The 16,457-nt window shown below is 32.9% G+C and overlaps 7 protein-coding genes across 12 annotated transcripts in view; 2 read left to right on the top strand and 5 right to left on the bottom strand.

The window, feature by feature from the left end:
• Positions 1–348: 348 nt before the first annotated feature.
• LOC116336753 lies at positions 349–1,637 on the bottom strand. Its single transcript, XM_031760865.1, has 4 exons — positions 1,510–1,637; positions 1,157–1,417; positions 836–1,081; positions 349–757 (listed from the first exon to the last, which is right to left on the bottom strand). Exons 2-4 carry the CDS (start codon positions 1,334–1,336, stop codon positions 542–544), a joined length of 642 nt encoding a protein of 213 aa, XP_031616725.1. The 5' UTR covers positions 1,337–1,417; positions 1,510–1,637; the 3' UTR covers positions 349–541.
• Positions 1,638–2,229: 592 nt separating this feature from the next.
• Positions 2,230–4,181, bottom strand: LOC116336750 (UPF0488 protein C8orf33 homolog). Its single transcript, XM_031760862.1, has 7 exons — positions 3,695–4,181; positions 3,280–3,540; positions 3,115–3,160; positions 2,952–3,047; positions 2,820–2,858; positions 2,566–2,742; positions 2,230–2,485 (listed from the first exon to the last, which is right to left on the bottom strand). The coding sequence occupies exons 2-7, from the start codon at positions 3,529–3,531 to the stop codon at positions 2,286–2,288; spliced, it is 810 nt and encodes a 269-aa protein (XP_031616722.1). The 5' UTR covers positions 3,532–3,540; positions 3,695–4,181; the 3' UTR covers positions 2,230–2,285.
• A 245-nt stretch (positions 4,182–4,426) lies between these two features.
• LOC116336755 (28 kDa heat- and acid-stable phosphoprotein-like) lies at positions 4,427–5,841 on the bottom strand. The gene is made up of 4 exons (XM_031760867.1): positions 5,621–5,841; positions 5,294–5,378; positions 4,814–5,187; positions 4,427–4,745 (listed from the first exon to the last, which is right to left on the bottom strand). Exons 1-4 carry the CDS (start codon positions 5,628–5,630, stop codon positions 4,708–4,710), a joined length of 507 nt encoding a protein of 168 aa, XP_031616727.1. The 5' UTR covers positions 5,631–5,841; the 3' UTR covers positions 4,427–4,707.
• Positions 5,842–5,975: 134 nt separating this feature from the next.
• LOC116336748 lies at positions 5,976–7,730 on the top strand. The gene is made up of 3 exons (XM_031760859.1): positions 5,976–6,447; positions 6,521–6,791; positions 6,863–7,730. Exons 1-3 carry the CDS (start codon positions 6,061–6,063, stop codon positions 7,396–7,398), a joined length of 1,194 nt encoding a protein of 397 aa, XP_031616719.1. The 5' UTR covers positions 5,976–6,060; the 3' UTR covers positions 7,399–7,730.
• An 84-nt stretch (positions 7,731–7,814) lies between these two features.
• Positions 7,815–8,980, bottom strand: LOC116336757 (NADH dehydrogenase [ubiquinone] 1 beta subcomplex subunit 3). 2 transcript variants are annotated; one of them, XM_031760871.1, is made up of 3 exons: positions 8,899–8,980; positions 8,152–8,316; positions 7,815–8,081 (listed from the first exon to the last, which is right to left on the bottom strand). In XM_031760871.1, the coding sequence occupies exons 2-3, from the start codon at positions 8,295–8,297 to the stop codon at positions 7,907–7,909; spliced, it is 321 nt and encodes a 106-aa protein (XP_031616731.1). In that variant the 5' UTR covers positions 8,298–8,316; positions 8,899–8,980; the 3' UTR covers positions 7,815–7,906. The 2 variants fall into 2 exon arrangements, with proteins under 2 accessions (XP_031616731.1, XP_031616730.1); XM_031760870.1 differs by lacking the exon at positions 8,899–8,980 and adding an exon at positions 8,482–8,869.
• Positions 8,981–10,384: 1,404 nt separating this feature from the next.
• Positions 10,385–16,457, top strand: part of LOC116336733 (low-density lipoprotein receptor-related protein 1) — a 31,417-nt gene continuing 25,344 nt past the window's right edge. For 3 of the 4 annotated variants that reach the window (XM_031760799.1, XM_031760798.1, XM_031760797.1), the window contains exons 1-2: positions 10,385–11,262; positions 12,666–12,731. In XM_031760799.1, the coding sequence (XP_031616659.1) occupies positions 10,983–11,262; positions 12,666–12,731 (346 nt within the window). In that variant the 5' untranslated portion in view covers positions 10,385–10,982. The remainder of the gene's footprint in view (positions 11,263–12,665; positions 12,732–16,457) is intronic. The other variant, XM_031760800.1, reaches the window with a different exon arrangement.
• LOC116336749 lies at positions 10,880–16,431 on the bottom strand. Of its 2 annotated transcripts, XM_031760860.1 has the most exons (5): positions 14,465–16,431; positions 13,618–13,857; positions 13,107–13,529; positions 12,983–13,014; positions 10,880–12,758 (listed from the first exon to the last, which is right to left on the bottom strand). In XM_031760860.1, the coding sequence occupies exon 1, from the start codon at positions 15,950–15,952 to the stop codon at positions 14,891–14,893; it is 1,062 nt and encodes a 353-aa protein (XP_031616720.1). In that variant the 5' UTR covers positions 15,953–16,431; the 3' UTR covers positions 10,880–12,758; positions 12,983–13,014; positions 13,107–13,529; positions 13,618–13,857; positions 14,465–14,890. The 2 variants fall into 2 exon arrangements, with proteins under 2 accessions (XP_031616720.1, XP_031616721.1); XM_031760861.1 differs by lacking the exon at positions 12,983–13,014 and having other exon boundaries at positions 10,880–12,947; positions 13,111–13,529.

The following is a 16,457-nucleotide window of genomic DNA, read 5'->3' as shown; positions in this document are numbered from 1 at the left end:
CGTGTAATCGAAAACTGGTTTTTATGCTCCAATGAAAGTTTTTTCTACACCTAACTCAAAGCAGGAATTCAGACGAGTAAGAATAACATCCAGCTGATTATGAGTCTTTTCATTTTCGGCAAAAACATTTCATTTCATTTTTGATGAAAAAAATTGAAGAATACTGTTCAAGATACGTGGGACCAAACAGATAAAAAGGAAGGAAAAACCGGGTAAACTGAAATTCATAAATACAAGCATATGCAATTCTTTCATACACTGCATTCGCACCGAAAGACTCATCGCGACTTTTAGGACTAAAAGAAGAGAATTTCAATGTTGATCATATAATAAAGAACGGTAAATAAGTAGATGTGTGAAAATATCCTAGTTTATTGATTGATGCAAATATGCGTTTATTTTTCTGTGTAACTTTTTTTAGATATTTGCAAAAGATACGTAAAGATATGCCAAATAAAACTTCTCCTTCCAGTGAAGCTATTGAACATAGCACATCTGCTGTTTCTATAAGTAAAATCAATAATTTATGCATTTTGCTTGCTCATTGAAATAAAAGATTGTAAAATGTTGGGGATGTCGATGCAATCCATTGTTCCAAATGAGCACCGGTTTTAGTCATAGGTCTCTCTGGATTGGGATGATCTGGGAAAGCATTGTTTACACGGGGGAGATTTACGCTCGCCCTTCGAAGAATGTTTTTGATTAACACGGATATAGTTTCAATGTCCGTTGCAAACGTTGGATTAACTGGAAAAACCTGCGAAAATGAAAAAGATGCATTAGATTTCGTTTTATCTGAATAAATTTGTTAAGGGGGAAATAAAAACAAAATTACATAAGCGACAGCGCTGTCTTTAAATAGTTCCACAGATTTCGATGTACTTTTCATCTGTGCCCGCATATTGCTGATGGATATATTTGATGACACAAATGGTTTGGCTGGAACGTAGTGGTATGCAATGTTCAACTGGTTGAATATCCCGTAAGAAACTGACAGAAATTCATTGTACATTTTAATCATGGAAACAATATCAAACGAGCCTCTGTTTCGTAATCTACACTTTTCATAGTAATTGGCCAGCTAGAATATTTGATAAAAAAATATATAAAACTTCATTGACCATATATTTTGAAACATTTATTTCATAAAACTTACACTTAAAATCGTTATTTGAATATCTATGGCAGCATTATCAAATAAAATTGTAAGGTTCAAATGAGACATTCTAAGTTCACACTCGGTCTGTATGCACTCCAATTCACTTTTTACCGCGTGCAAGTGAAAAATATTATTATCATCCGGTGATTCTTCTATCTCTGTCTTTATGAAATGCATTGTGTCTGTTCGAATATTTGACCCGTTATTTTAAAAGAATGAAAACAAATGCACAAGTGATATGTATGGACGATTTTAGCACTAAAATGCGTAAAAACCAAAAACGAAATACATTAAACAATAGTGCTCGAATAATATGCCATAATCAATATATGTCATTGCGGACAACCAACTTCACGTTTGTTTGTTCGTCATTCAATGAAGTAGAACGTTTATAAATTTTAAATTCAAGTACGTCATCTATAATGCACGGGTAGTTTTGACGATGTGTTTTTAAATGTGTTCGGCTCATGTATGATTTCTTAGTATGAAACAATAAAAAATTAGTATGAAAAAATTGTCTGTAAACAGTTTTCTAGTACAAAAATTTACCAACAACATTGTGATTTTGTCAACAATCAAGTTTGGATTGTGCTTTTTGCAGAAATTTTGTTCAAGCCCGCCTCTGTATTGTATGTGAAAAGAATCAACAAAAAATGTTAGTCGATACGAATCCATCATCAAGGCGACAATGCAAAATGAAAATGTTGGAAGAAAAACATATGAAAATGTTTGTTAAAAAAAATTGGTCACTAGTTTTAATTGAGTATTAAAAAAAATACAAACACTCGAAATAAACAACAAACTTAAGATGATTTGTTTTTGATGATGTGGCAGCCTTGCGGCAGCCGCATGGTTGACGCAAGAGTTGCTGACGAACCCGCCTTTTCCTACTACTTATGAAATAAACTTATTTTAACAAATCGTTGACAAACCGTCTAAATAAAAAAAGGATGCCGTTGTAAAAACTTTAAGAACTAACTCTCTCAATTACTGTTTTGTTTTAATTATTAACGCAGTTACTATTATTTCACAGCTGCAAAAGATTCATGAAAATAAATTCGCTATCAAAATTCGTTTGCTCATTTAGTTCAATGGTTTATTTTGTGTATCGGTAATACTTCAAAAATTAGTCATTTTCTACTACGAAATTGAACTTAAATGAATTATCCGAGGTAATAAACTTTGATTTGTTGATGGATACATCTGAAGACTTTTCCGCGATTTCTTGAGACGTTTCAGAGGTAGATTGATTGTCGTTTTCATTTCTCGTACAACTTTTTGCTTGCTCATTTATAGTATTGTTCACTGAATCAATTATACTGTCACCTGCAACATATTGATGGATTAAATCGATAGGCTTTCTTTGATTTTTTTGCAAATAAAAAAACTTCAATAAAATTAAATACATTGTTGTTCCGTTGGTGCATCGATTGAAAGCTTTTCCATTGCGTTTACTGAAAAGTTAAACAGGAAATTCGGTGCGCTACCCAAAGTTGATGCGAATGATTTTTTCACAAAATGACTTTTATTGGATGTGCTTTGATCTTTTGTCGAAGGCTCAACGAACTGGATAGATGTATTTCCTATTTAAATAAACATATTTTTTAGTGTAAATGACAGACAATATATTGTTTCAAACCTTTTGGAAACTGATACTTACCTACTCGCAATTTTTTTTCTTCGTCAGCCATTTTCTTACCTGTATTGAGAAACACGATTTAAATAATTAATAACAAATTTTTTATTCGTATTTATTTATATTATTTATATTATTTTGATACAAATTCCTTACGATAATCGCCGAATGTACAAGACATCAATTGCCGTTTTTTTACAATTGGTTGGTTGTTTCCTTTTAATAACTTTAACGTTTTTTCCGCATCTTGAGCTATGAAGAGATTTACATATAATACCATAAGTCTTTCAAATAAAAAACAAACTGTTAGTTTGGTTACCTTGTTTGGCATTTAGTTTCCCTGAACTTAATGAATTTTCCAATGTCTGTAATTAAGAAGAACTTAAAACTTCAGTAAAATGTATTTTCAAGCAAACAAATTGTAGTTTTTAATATAACCACTACATAATAGGGGTCTAAACGAACGGAATAGATTTTATTTTACCTGTATGCACCAATAAAGCTCCAATTCAAATTGCTCAACTGCTTGATTCAATTGCTCTCTTGCTTGATCCAATTGATCTCTTGGTTCAATTCCTCTTTCATTTGATGGTACACTGTTTCGATTGGTTTGTGTATTTGAAATGTTTCGGTTGCTTACATTTTGTTGACTTTCGTTACTATTGCTCGTTGAAGAAGTGGTGATATTTTTCAAACGTCCGGTGGAGCTGTGCAATTTTGCTTTTGGAGGTGGCATTTTTTTTGTCTATAATCAAATTTAAACTTACAATCAATATTGATTCAAATTTTAATTCATTTCAGGACAAACAACAGACATGCTTTCAAATGTTATACCATGCCATTATTCTTTTATTTATTTGCATTTTCTTCATTAAAATTATTAGAAGAAACAAACAAACCTTTTAGTTTTATTAAATCGATTGGACACCAAAATGTTCAGAACATTCAATATGGAGTTTTCCGTAAATAAAATACTTCGATGTAACAAATGGATCTTAATTACTTTAATTTGAACATATAATGATAATGCATAAATGATGTTTGAAAATAGCGACTGTTGTGTGTGAGCGGCTGAACTAAATGTGCAAGAACTGAATGTTGATCGTATGAATATTCAAATTTTAATATGCAATTTGATTTTTATATAATTAATAGAAATGATTTAACTCGCTAACTAGCAAGATCGTAAAAATGATCGGATCAAGCTGATTTTTGTTTACAAGTAACTATAGGTAAAAGAAACTTAAATTCCAATTTTGATGTGAATCGGTTGACCTGAACTCAAAACAGGTAAAAGTTAGTAAACACAGTCTCAAGACGAAGAAATAATAATTTTCGTTTATTAGATAGTGATTTCGTTTACCGAACGCAATCAATGTTTTGTTGTAATATAATTTTGGTTTGAGGTTATGTGATCTGTCAAACAACAGATTGTGAAGACATGTGAATATTGACAGTATAGCTTTCTCAAACTTACTGCTTTATGTTTGCAAACAATTTTTTAATAGGAATATAATTTTTTGAAAATAATTTTATTTCGGTAACAAAATGGAAAACCTATAAATCAATGAGAACCTTATCATGTCAAATGGTGGAAGAAGATAAATGCAGTATTCCATTGAAAAATTAAATTGATAGTCAATCGAGTTTCTAGATGCTCTTTATTTATTTTAACATTTGTTTTACATCAAAACGATATCCATATGATCTGTGGTTAACCAGATATCGTCCATATGAATTGTGATATAACAAAAATGTGTTTGATTTTATTAATTCAAGTATTTCTTTCATATGTACTCAAACGAAATGAGCAATACAAAAACGCCTAAATGTTTTTTTAAATTCTTTTTTGTATTGGATTCTGCGAGTTTGAACAGCAATTTTTTTTAATTCAATGTAACGAAATCCGATATTAAGACTTCGATCCAGATTTCTTCTTATCCTCTTTTTCTAAAAAAGATAAAATATACATTTTAATAAACACAAAATAAGAGATATTCAGTCCATAACCAGTTTACCTTTCTTTTCGGCTTCTCGTCGTGCGGCTGCCTCAGCACGGTGTTGCTTAATTATGGCCAATCTAGCCAAATCAGATCGAGCTTGGTCCGTTTTGCCCTCAGCATGAAGTTTTTGATAATGAGCTTGGGCCCGTTGCTTTTCCAATTCTTCACGTTCACGTCGAGATAGTTCTGCTTTTGATGAACTCGCTGCATTTAAATCAATTTTTGATACTTTTTCAGCGGTTTTCTTCACGGCACGATTTGGATTTTCAATTTCAATTAGACCCTGTACACCCTTATTTTTATGTGCGTCTTCGAAATCACTATCCGATGAACCTTCCTCACTACCATCTTCATCTTCCTCCTCATCTGATTCATCTTCTTCCGATTCACTGTTATTTAAATTAAGCCAAATAACAATGGAAAAATAATTTTTTTTTGCACAAAAGAATCTTGAATAAAATGTATGCTCAAAATGTGGTTGACTTGTTAGATTACCCATCATTTTTCTTCTTGCGCTGCTCTTCTAATTCTTCTGGACTGGTAAAATGACGGCTTCTGCCCTTGTGATTTACGTACTTAGCTAAAAAAAATTGATGCAAATTATTAATTAACTTACTAGTATGACATCAATAAATTTCTATATTATTATAATATATTCTTATTTTGGATAGAGTTTTTCATTACTGTATGGTTATGTTCGTTACTATATTACTTAAAATGTGTCAATTTAAATGAAACGACAGCAATTTCTATAATGTGGTAGCGAAAACTGTGAAATATGTAAAGTAGTTCAGTATTTTTGATTAGTTAGTTGATACAAACCTCGTGGCATTTTTGTCCTTTTTTGGCCTACCAATTATAATATTAAAATGCAATAGTTTTAATTAGAGTTTACTTGAACGATAACCTGTTAAACAGTTTAACACTTTGCAATTTATTTACAAATGTTTTGATTTTATTTTTACACGGTTACTCGCTGATTTTTTTCTAATGCTAACTAAAGTGAAGATTGGTTTTCAATAATGGATTTAAAATGACAATGACAACAACAAAGAAAATTGGTAAAAATCTGTAATGTCAAAAATATTCGTCACACAAATTGGATGTGTGGAAAGAATGAATATGATCTATTACGACAACTTATTACCCGATGTAAAAAAGAAGAATACTATGTGATGTTTTGACAGAACATAAGCAAGACATATAGTTGTATATATTTTGGTTTGAAGTTTAATTTTATTCACATATAAAAATATTTTAAAATGTCACGAATAATTCATATCATAGATTTTATTGATCCGCATTGTTTTTATTTTAAATTTGATGACGATTTGCATGATACTAAGCTTCAAAATCTCGAAGATGAAATTGCCAACTATGCACGCACCAAATTAAAAGAAACGACACAATTTAATGCAGTTGAAGGTGATACCGTTGCAGCGTATCAAATTTCTTGGGCGAAATGGATACGAGCAAAAGTGCTTGAGAATTTTGAAGATTTAAAACGATGCAAACTATGGGCAATCGATCATGGTCAAATATTTGAGACGGCACATAAAAATATTCTTCCATTACCGCAAAATTTTAGCGATAAAACGGTTAATGGCGTTTTTCGAGGTTGCATTTATGGCATGAGTCCAGCAAATCTTGTAAGATAATCACATTTCGTTAGATTTCATCTCTTTTGTTTGACAATTCTCAAAAATTTTGATTCGATTTTAGGTTTTTAATTATGATAACTTTGTATCAGAACTGAAAATATGTCAAAATTGGTCCCAGAAGGCTATCAATCAATGTAAAATGATTATTAATAATAAAAACGTCTTTGAAATAAAGTACGACATCAAAGTGGAGCGTGACAACTATTTCTTCGGTAACTTATCAGTTACGACTTTATTGACTGACAACGATGGTTCGAAAGAAATGTACGATTCCGATTTCAAAGAAGCTTTGATATCTATCACAGAAGCTATAAGCGTTGATTTTGAAAAAGGTATTCAAATTTCGTTTACAAGCAGTGTGCACGACAACAAAAACTAAGAATTTATAATATTTTTTTTTTAGAAATGGATCGAATTGTAATGAAATATGGTGCATTATACAACGGCCAAAATACTTCACAGAAAAAAAATCATTTTGAAACTGTGCCGGTTCGCAGTGATCATAACCCGAATTCAGAACCAATCACTGTGCACAACGAATCGAGCACAATCGTACTGAGTGAAATCGATCAAGGTATCACCCGATTGCATTTGAGTAAACATTCAGCAAAACCAGCACCAAGCACAATTGTACCAAGTGAAATTGATCAAGGAATCACTCGAATGGGTTTAGGTAAAAAATTTGCAAATCCAGTAGCAAGCACAATTTTATCAAGTGAAATCGATCAAGATTTCTCTCGAATGGATTTTGGTCGAATTCCAAATCCAGCGGCCAGCATTTTGAGTACAGTAGTGCCTAGCGAAATTGACGGCGGTGTCACACGCCTGCAAATGAATTCGATTTTAAATACGCATAAGATAGATGGGAAAATCGCACATATGCCGGCCGGTTTCGAGCGTGAAATACCAAACTTTAAAAAATACAACAATCATTCGTAACAACAACAACAAAAACAACTTTCAAAATATAAATCGTTTAAGATTAAAAGATTTAAGTCAAAGAAAGAACAAGAATAAATTTTTTCCAAGATTCTTCTCAAAAAAGAGATGGCGACACATACAAGTAAATAATAAATCATTTTAGACATTTTAGACATTCTTTGAAATGTTCAGGAGCTCAACATTTATGCGAAGAAATAATATAAAAAGTATGTCAACGAATTCTACGTTTTGAAATATGAATTCGATAGAATAAATGACACACCAATGACAGGAATTCTGTAAAAAAGGCAGAAGATGTGGCCAATGCAATAAACTTTTGAATAAAATAATTACTGTTGTTTTTAAATTTTCATTGTTAAAATTTAGATTCACACCCAGTGACTGGAAATATAGAATTAAACGAATATTTTCAATTAACTTGGTACTTTGATGATTTATTTGAAAAGATCTATTCATCAAATTTTCTTAACTGACTTCATCTACAATTGATTACGGAAAATATTGTTTAATGGTGAGCATGTTCGTCATGACGATGATCTTTGTAAACTTCAAAATATTCTTCGTAAGCAATTGTGGCAGCAGCACAGGCTGCACCCAAGGGAAAACCGGTGAATATAAATTTGATCATCCGCAGTCTCGGATTTCCCCAAACTTTTTGGTTGTATCGCCATACTTCATTTCTGAAAAAAACAATACAAACAGTAATCACATGAAATAAACCACATATTTATTGTGATTCTTTGTGCAAACCTTATCCATGGATCTTTAAGACCTCGTTTGGCCAATTCATTTTGGTAGTTTCTCAGTTCCGATATTTTTTCTACTTGATTGTTGTAGATTTCTGGTTTTGGGACTATATATGGTGCATTATGGTGTCCGTGATCGTGTCCACCCATTGTTGATGTTTCACTTCAACTTTTTTGAAACGAATTTAATTTTAATCAAAAATCATTAGTGAATGAATAAAAAATGTGCAATCTTGTCAAATGTACTGTACACTAGATTATGTAAGGAAAGTTCTTTCCTCTGCCATTTTAATCAATTGATTTATCTTAATATATTGAAATTGAAATTGAATACCTGCTACGAAAAAAAAATTCAATCCACTCAAATTTCCGAGTGTGCTTTTATAATTTTTGAAAATCACCCCGAATTGAAAAAGGGCAAATTTTCGTTTTAATGGTGTAAAAATTTATCACAAAAGCACAATGAAAACTTGTCTTGTTAGTAAATGGCAAAATGTCACTACCAAAGTGTGTATTGGTTATGTTTTGTGTATTTGTGTGCGTATATGTGACAGATTACGACTTTGACTTTTAAATAATAAAAAGTAATTGACAGAATATATGTGGCGATTGATTTTAAAATGAAAAAAAAAAACGGTTGTAGATTTTATATAATTCACATGGAATGTTATAAAATTGTTCGTCATTTTCTAATGGAAACATTTTTACATACAAATTTAAAGGTTATGATTTTAATGGTATTCAATGGTACCAGATCTCTATTCAGCTGGCTGTATGTCACACTCCTAGTTAAATGTGACAAAATCTCACACCATCAGAACTCAGTGAGAGTCAAGAATAGTTTTGACATTATTATTATTTTTTTTTTTTGAATGAAATGCGATTGCATATGTCTGTGTGCGAAAAATGTATGTGATCCTCCATTTTGCACATTTGGATTTTTCGTTGTGTATCTTTGTGTATGTATTGTAAAAATTTATACATCGAATTTCGGAATGGCGCACAACCACATTGAGAGTATCGCATAACATTTTGTTACCTATACATACAACAGTCAATCGTCAACAACAATAATAATAGTAAATAACATATTTTTGGCATATTGATTTATACTAATGAATATACAGCAATTCCAATAAATCAGTATTTATTCGACTTCGATTTTCATTTAATTTGTTATTCATCATTTGCAAACCAATCTATGACCGACTGTTTGTTATTATATTGTACAAAGGCAATAAATCAGTATATGCTACCGTTCAATCATACAGTCTTCGTCCAGCGCTGGACGTAAAACAAGTATTACTGTTTTGTGTTTTGTGTGTTATTTTTCCCTTCTCCGCTGGTCTTTCTGAATGAAAACTCGTCTCTCTTTTTTTTTTTTGACAAAATTGTTGTTTCAGTGAATATTTTGTTCGAGAAAAAATAATTATTTGTGGTATATACTAAGTTTTTCATTATAATGTGAAAATTATGAGAACTTGAAGAGATTTTCAAAACGAAATATATCGTTGATTTGTTCACAAAGAAAATTTAAATACATAGTGATTTAAAAAGTAATTAATATTCTAAAAAACCAGTTAATGGTGTAAAATTGATGAGAAATACAACACTTACAGCCTTATTTCATACATCAAACACTCTACCGGCGCCAAACTTGTTCATTTAAAAAAAAAAATTAAGCGGTCGGTTTGCAATAACCATACGAACACATTTTTAAAACTACCATCGCACTAATATATTTTTTATGTTTTTTTATTTTAATCCATTTTTTATTATTATATGAAAAGAATCTTCGTTCTTATCTATCTAATAACAAATGAGATAATAAAAGTATTGCCAAAAATTCGCAAATGTCTAAATGTCTGACAATTTGTAAGAATTAAATTGTATATTTCTTCTACGTTTTGATTTTTAACGATCTTTACGAAGTTCGCTATCAAAATAATCAAATAATTACCGAACAATATTACCGCGATGTCAATGTCAATAACCTTCATTCAATTAAAAACACATTCTTCTTCGATCGATTATTGTACCAAAATTCAACAGCCGTATTCAATGTAAACAATTTAATTTAGTTGTTCAATTACAGTGAGAATATTAACTAACTTTGCAAATTTTGCTGACTGAGCTCGAATTCTGGCAAAACTAATCGGTCACATTCTTCATATATATGTTTTTTTTTATATTTTACCAATTTTCCCTAGTTATCAAAGAAAAGCGAAAGCAATAAAACTGAGTTAAAGTGTTGACAATTTTTTTTTGATATGAATCTCGATGTTTTTAAAGTGTCCTGTTTTAAAATACGTCAGTATCAACAAGGACGAAAAAAGTGTGATCAACAATCATCCAATAATCGTATGTTTTCGGTAAAAGTTAATAATGTAATTTATTGTAATGGATAATGTGTAAAAGTTTGAAATCACAGTCATTTCATGAACAGCATACATATTTTTTTAAATGAAATATTACAACGAATCGAGAAAAAAAAATGACGAAAAAGCGATAAACGAAAACAAAACGAGTTTATCGATCAAACACTGTAAAACAACAGTAATGAAAAATGATTATAGTAAGTCATTTAAATCAACCAATCGATATAACAAAGACATTCTGAGTGAATTGAATATAATTCAATGTTCTATCTGTTATTTCAATAATTGAACTAAATTTGAATGAATGCTGTTGATATACATAAGTCCATCCACCAAAAAAAAAAAAAAGCCATTTTAGTTATCAGTGTACGTACAGCTACGCAAGTTATTCATTCATATTAAATAAAACAAAAACAAAACAAAAAAGTTAGTGTGTAAGTGCATCCAAACAAGAATAATGGGCAACAAATGGTTTTCAAATGGCAATTTTTTTAATTTCGCACAAACAACATTACGTCCAAATCGACGATGGAATTATTTTGAGTTCGTTGTGATCATAATATTACAATATTTATTAACGATTGGAAATTGTGTTGTGGCCGATAATGTGTGGTCATCAACATGGTCACCGATCAATTCAAGAACAATCCCTTTCATGGGCCCAACCAATACACACGAAAACAGATCAATAGAACATATCTATTTGCGTGATATAACCGAAAACAGCAATAGTAGTGGTGAGTAAGCAATTATTCTTGATGAATTTTGTTTTCTTTTCCGGGTGTTTTATTTTAATCTTCTAAATATAAATGGAAAATCTTTCAAATACAAAAATAATTCTTCTCAATGGATTCTTTCTATCCTATTATCGTAAAAAAAATCTTCAGATTTATGAAATTTAACCAAAAGAAAGTGTACTCACATCAATTTAAAAGAAAAGTCGAAAATGAATTTAAAGTAGTAACACACAACGGAAGTAATCAATAAAGGAACAATTTAAATGGGCTTGTGGGCCCCATCACATTTGAGTGTATTCATTGAAAATATTCCATCCATTGAAATATATAATATAACAGATTTCTTAAAAAGATTTAATCTTTACGAGATCTCATAAATACATTTGTTTGATACATTATATGCAGCAACATGAATGACCAAAAAATATCATCATCACACAATACAGATTTTATTACCGACATCATTTATATGATATGATCATAAAGAATAGCAACTTTAAATTGAATTAAGAATAACAACTTTTAGTCGACTTTTGAACACTGAAAAAACCCGTTGGTATTAAAAAAAAAATCGTGAATTAAATTAGCTTGCAACAAGGGGCGAAGCAGTATTAGATTCAATTCTTTCAATTCGAAACAAGGGGTTCATCCACCAAAACTAGAAAACTAGAAAAAGTTTGCTTGCAAGATATGTTTTGTGGATGAGTTCTGATCAGATGGCATATTTTGTAAGTTGTACTTCGGCGATATTAACCAATGGAACAAATAGAAACGTATATTTTTTTTGGTCATGATGTGCGCATTATTGAGATGATATCTCCTCTCACGGTATTTATAACATTTTTCACTATCATTTGTGATGATCAATGTATGATTCTAAAAAAAGCAAGTTCATCAGCGTTTCATAAAACTAAAAGCGTATATAACTAAAAACACAACACAATCCTCTTTGAGGTATTCACAACCACAATGAAATGATACAATATGTTTTCAAGTATAGAAGTGATGCACACAAAATGGGGAGTTTTAAAAGTATTAATCTTTTCGCCACAATTCAATTCATTTCAATTGAAAGTCCAATTGCTCAATTACAATAGAGACACATTACATGTCTACTAAGTTGTTTATATACGTTGATATTAGCCTTGCTATCTCCTTTGTATTTCAATTCAATGATGTGTACCTTGTACAATGCAAAAAAAAGAACTTTGTGTTACGTTCTCTTACTTATTACTCTTTTTTTTAAATGTATGAATTTGATAAAGTGGTCCAGGAAGCCATGTGAAAGTTGTTTTTTATTTTCTTCGACTATGTATAGATTAATAATCAATTTTTATTATTCTCAATGAATTTTTATATGAAAAACTGATTATACATGAATCCTTTATGGTTTTTATTAACAGAAAGCTGTGTATCAACAGCCTTTCAATGTAGAGATGGCACATGTATACCACTGATTTGGCATTGTGGTAAGTATATTTTGATTCAACTTTTGCCTAGGGTTAATCACAAAGAAAAGAATGGAAATAATGGAAATTAATCAATATGTAATGGAACGTAATGGAAGTAATGGAAACATATGATGAAAATCAAATATGTATAGTTTAAGATAATTGTCACATTGTCACACATTTGCAACAACATTGCTTTAATTTGAGATTTGGTAGTAGTGTTGAGAATGCGTTCTGTTGTGGAAGAAAAAGAAAAAGAAAATGCTTACTATAGAATAGCACTTGGTGCCAAGGCCACTACCTATATCAATAAAAAAAAGAATGGAAAGTAAAAAAAATATCATCATTAATATATCAATTGGTCTAAAATGAATGAAACCAAACGACACTTACTCACACAACGCGAGAGTCGAGCGCTATCCATATAAATACATTGTGACGTCACACATCTTACACAGAAACGACATCTTTGTAAAACAGACTAACTACAATGTAAAAGTATAGCGAGAGGGGAAGGGAGTAAATAAAAAGGGGAAACAGATACGTTTGATTTACATTGTAGTTAGTCGGTTATTAATAGATGGCGTTTATATAGTGTGCCCTTATTGCGCTTGACTCTCGACACAACGTAAATTAATCGTAGACTGAGTAAACTACGGGAGACGGCCGAGGAGGATATTCATTTAATGAGCGGCAGCATTAGCCGCCCGTTGTCGTAAATAGGCAGCACTCCGATTTCCACTATCCACTATCCACTCATTTGGTGGTGGGAGAACATGGTTAAGGGCCGGTTCGCAGTTGTTGCAAACTAAGAAACTGAACGATACGATAAAATTAACATTCATTTCATACGACACATTTACTGAATAAAATAAAAATGCAGTACAAAAAACAATAAACTTACCGGTCCTTTGGATTCATATTCTCCGGTCTTTCGCGGTGCAATGGTTGGTCTGTGATATCATGATCACGACTACAGAGCATCGATGTTCCTGGCTCATGAACTGCCATTATGCGACAATATCGATCAATGGTATGCGTTATGAAGATCTGTGGTGTTCTGCATTGTCCCTTTATCGGCGAATTTGCACCGATTTTTGCGTCACCCAATGCATATATCACGGGCCCAAGGGGAAAATCGGTACTGAAATACTAAATATACTCAGAAGTATTGAAAAGTACCAAAAAGTACCGAAACATATCAAAACATACCAAAACGTACTAAATAGGTATTCGTTTCAAAAAAATAGTGAATAATTTTTCATGTTTTCGACTGTCTTTTTGGTGTTACATGGCAAGCTTGTATGAAACTCTCGGAGACTCGGTATAATGCACAAAAAAAGTGAATTTTTTTTTCGATATATTTGTGCACTATACCAAGTCTCCGAGAGTTTCATATAAGCCTGCCATGTAGTAGCAGAAAGACAGTCGAGAATATTGAAAAAAAAATTCGTCTTTTCGACTGTCTTTCTGCTACTACATGGCAGGCTTATATAAAACTCTCGGAGACTTGGTATAGTGCACAAAAATATCGAAAAACATTTTTTCACTTTTTTTGTGCATTATACCGAGTCTCCGAGAGTTTCATACAAGCTTGCCATGTAAAACCAAAAAGACAGTCGAAAACACGAAAAAATTATTCACTTTTTTTTGAAACGAATACCTATTTGGTACGTTTTGGTACGTTTTGATACGTTTCGGTACTTATCGGTACTTTTCAATACTTCTGAGTATATTTAGTATTTCAGTACCGGTTTTCCCCTTGCACGGGCCACTTGATGTGCGGCAACTTGACGTCTGATATGCTTGTCCAGCTCTAGTCGGGCCACACGCCGTTGGTAATGCACTTGACGTGATGCCATAAAGGAATCCAAATTGTATTCCAAATATAGCTGGTGATTTGCGCTTTTGCTCGATGGTTGTTCGCCATAAAGTGCGTGTAAATCATTCCGCTTTTGCTGCAATTCATCTTCCAAAACGTCCGTGTATCGTCTCAATCTGTGCTTGCGATTACGTGCACCCGATTTGGCATACCACTGTTTCGCTGTCAATTTATAGCTCCATTCGAGTGTACTCTTCAGATCACGGCTTGTTGTCGATCGTGATACTTTGGCGCCCGGATCATCTCCAATGATCTTTGTGATTTGACCAGCTCGAAACGCAGCTTTAATGTCTTCCTAACATTTTGGTGGTTCTTTCTTCTCATACCGTTCCTTGCCCTTTTTCTTCTTATTCTTTTTTTTACTCGTTTTGGTCGGTGCACTCGTATCACGGTTTCGACGAATCATTCTCAGGCATGCTGTCACACCGTCGGTCGTAAAATAGTTGCCGAAAATTTCTCCGTTACGATTTATTTTCCGCAAATTTACATACCGATTCCAAAATGCATCGTAATCATTGTTATCCCAATTTGGTTTGTCATTTCTTCTTACTTTATCTTCTCTGCGGGCATACAATAAATTTGTGATGTTGATAAAACCTTCCGTATCGAATTGAACATGTTTGCGTTTGTTCTTCGATTGCGGAATGGCACGAAACGACCGCCACTGCTCATTTGGATTGACCACATTGTGCTGTTGAATCCAACGCTGTAAATGGATCAGCTCGTGCACGTGTTTATAGTACTTGGTATCGTCTGTTGTAGTCCACAACCAGCCACGTGTAATGAGATGGTCGTCTTGGAACACAACATTTTCAGGATCATTTTCGTAGAGAGCAATACGGTCGAGTGGCAACAATGGATGCAGCTCATTGTAGTATTCGGTTAAATGCGCGCGAGTGCCGTCATACAGCTCGACTTCCGAATCTTCGTATTGCAAATAGTCCATCAACACATCAATCTCCTGTTCCATAATGTTTTTGCGCTTGAAATAATTGCGAATGTGATCGTTGCCATGCATATTTGTGTTATTGCACATGTTTGTGGCGGACTGTTGGTAAGCAAAGCTAATCGGGTGAGTTAAGTTGTGAATGTCTGGCTGAACTGGAATGTTCTTATTCCTTAGATATTGTGCAAACACTGGATTTAATGGACAATTGACGTTAGCTTGGCAATGTTTTAGGGTGAAAAAATATTTGTGTGCATCAAAAGGCGCCAAAAACTCTGCACGGATTGCTGCATCGTTGTTGCTATCGACCAAACGATTCAATTCGTTGTGCACATAGTATGCCGATAATCGCGTCAAGTCGGACATCTCAATCACAGCATTATGAATGATTGCCATTAATCGGCGTTTCATATCACTATCTCTATTGTTGGCGTTGTCAGTTTACCACCAATACGAGTTGGATCATTCGGACCGTTTCTCAAAAATGTCCGCAAAGACATTTTGATGGTGAATGTCTCTTGGTTCGGATCCGATTGTTCACCTTTGCGGCGACACACTCGTTCATTGCGGAGCGGTTGTAATGGTGCTCCAGCCGGTGCAGCCGATGTCGATGGAATGGCCGGACTTTGAACTAACGAACGAGCGACAGACGGTGCCGTTTGTATACGATTTGAACGGCGTGCTGGTGGTTGTTGTGTGAAACGTGAAGATGACGGCCGTGGCGTAGAGGTCAAACCACGTGAAGTGGATGGTTCGTCTCGCATGGCTGGTCTCAAAACTGGCCGACTTGGCGGTGGTTCAGATACTAAAGGACGAGCGATAGACGGTACAGTTTGCACACGTTTTGAACGGCGTGCCGGTGTTTGTTTTGTCACATTTGGCGGCGGCACATTCCATTGCCGTAACAAATCATTGC

Source organism: Contarinia nasturtii, unplaced genomic scaffold (genome assembly GCF_009176525.2).
Source record: "Contarinia nasturtii isolate CC-2019 unplaced genomic scaffold, AAFC_CNas_1.1 Cnas_scaffold_187, whole genome shotgun sequence".
NCBI classification, from domain to species: Eukaryota; Metazoa; Arthropoda; class Insecta; order Diptera; family Cecidomyiidae; genus Contarinia; species Contarinia nasturtii.
This window is presented reverse-complemented; position numbering and strand designations above follow the sequence as displayed.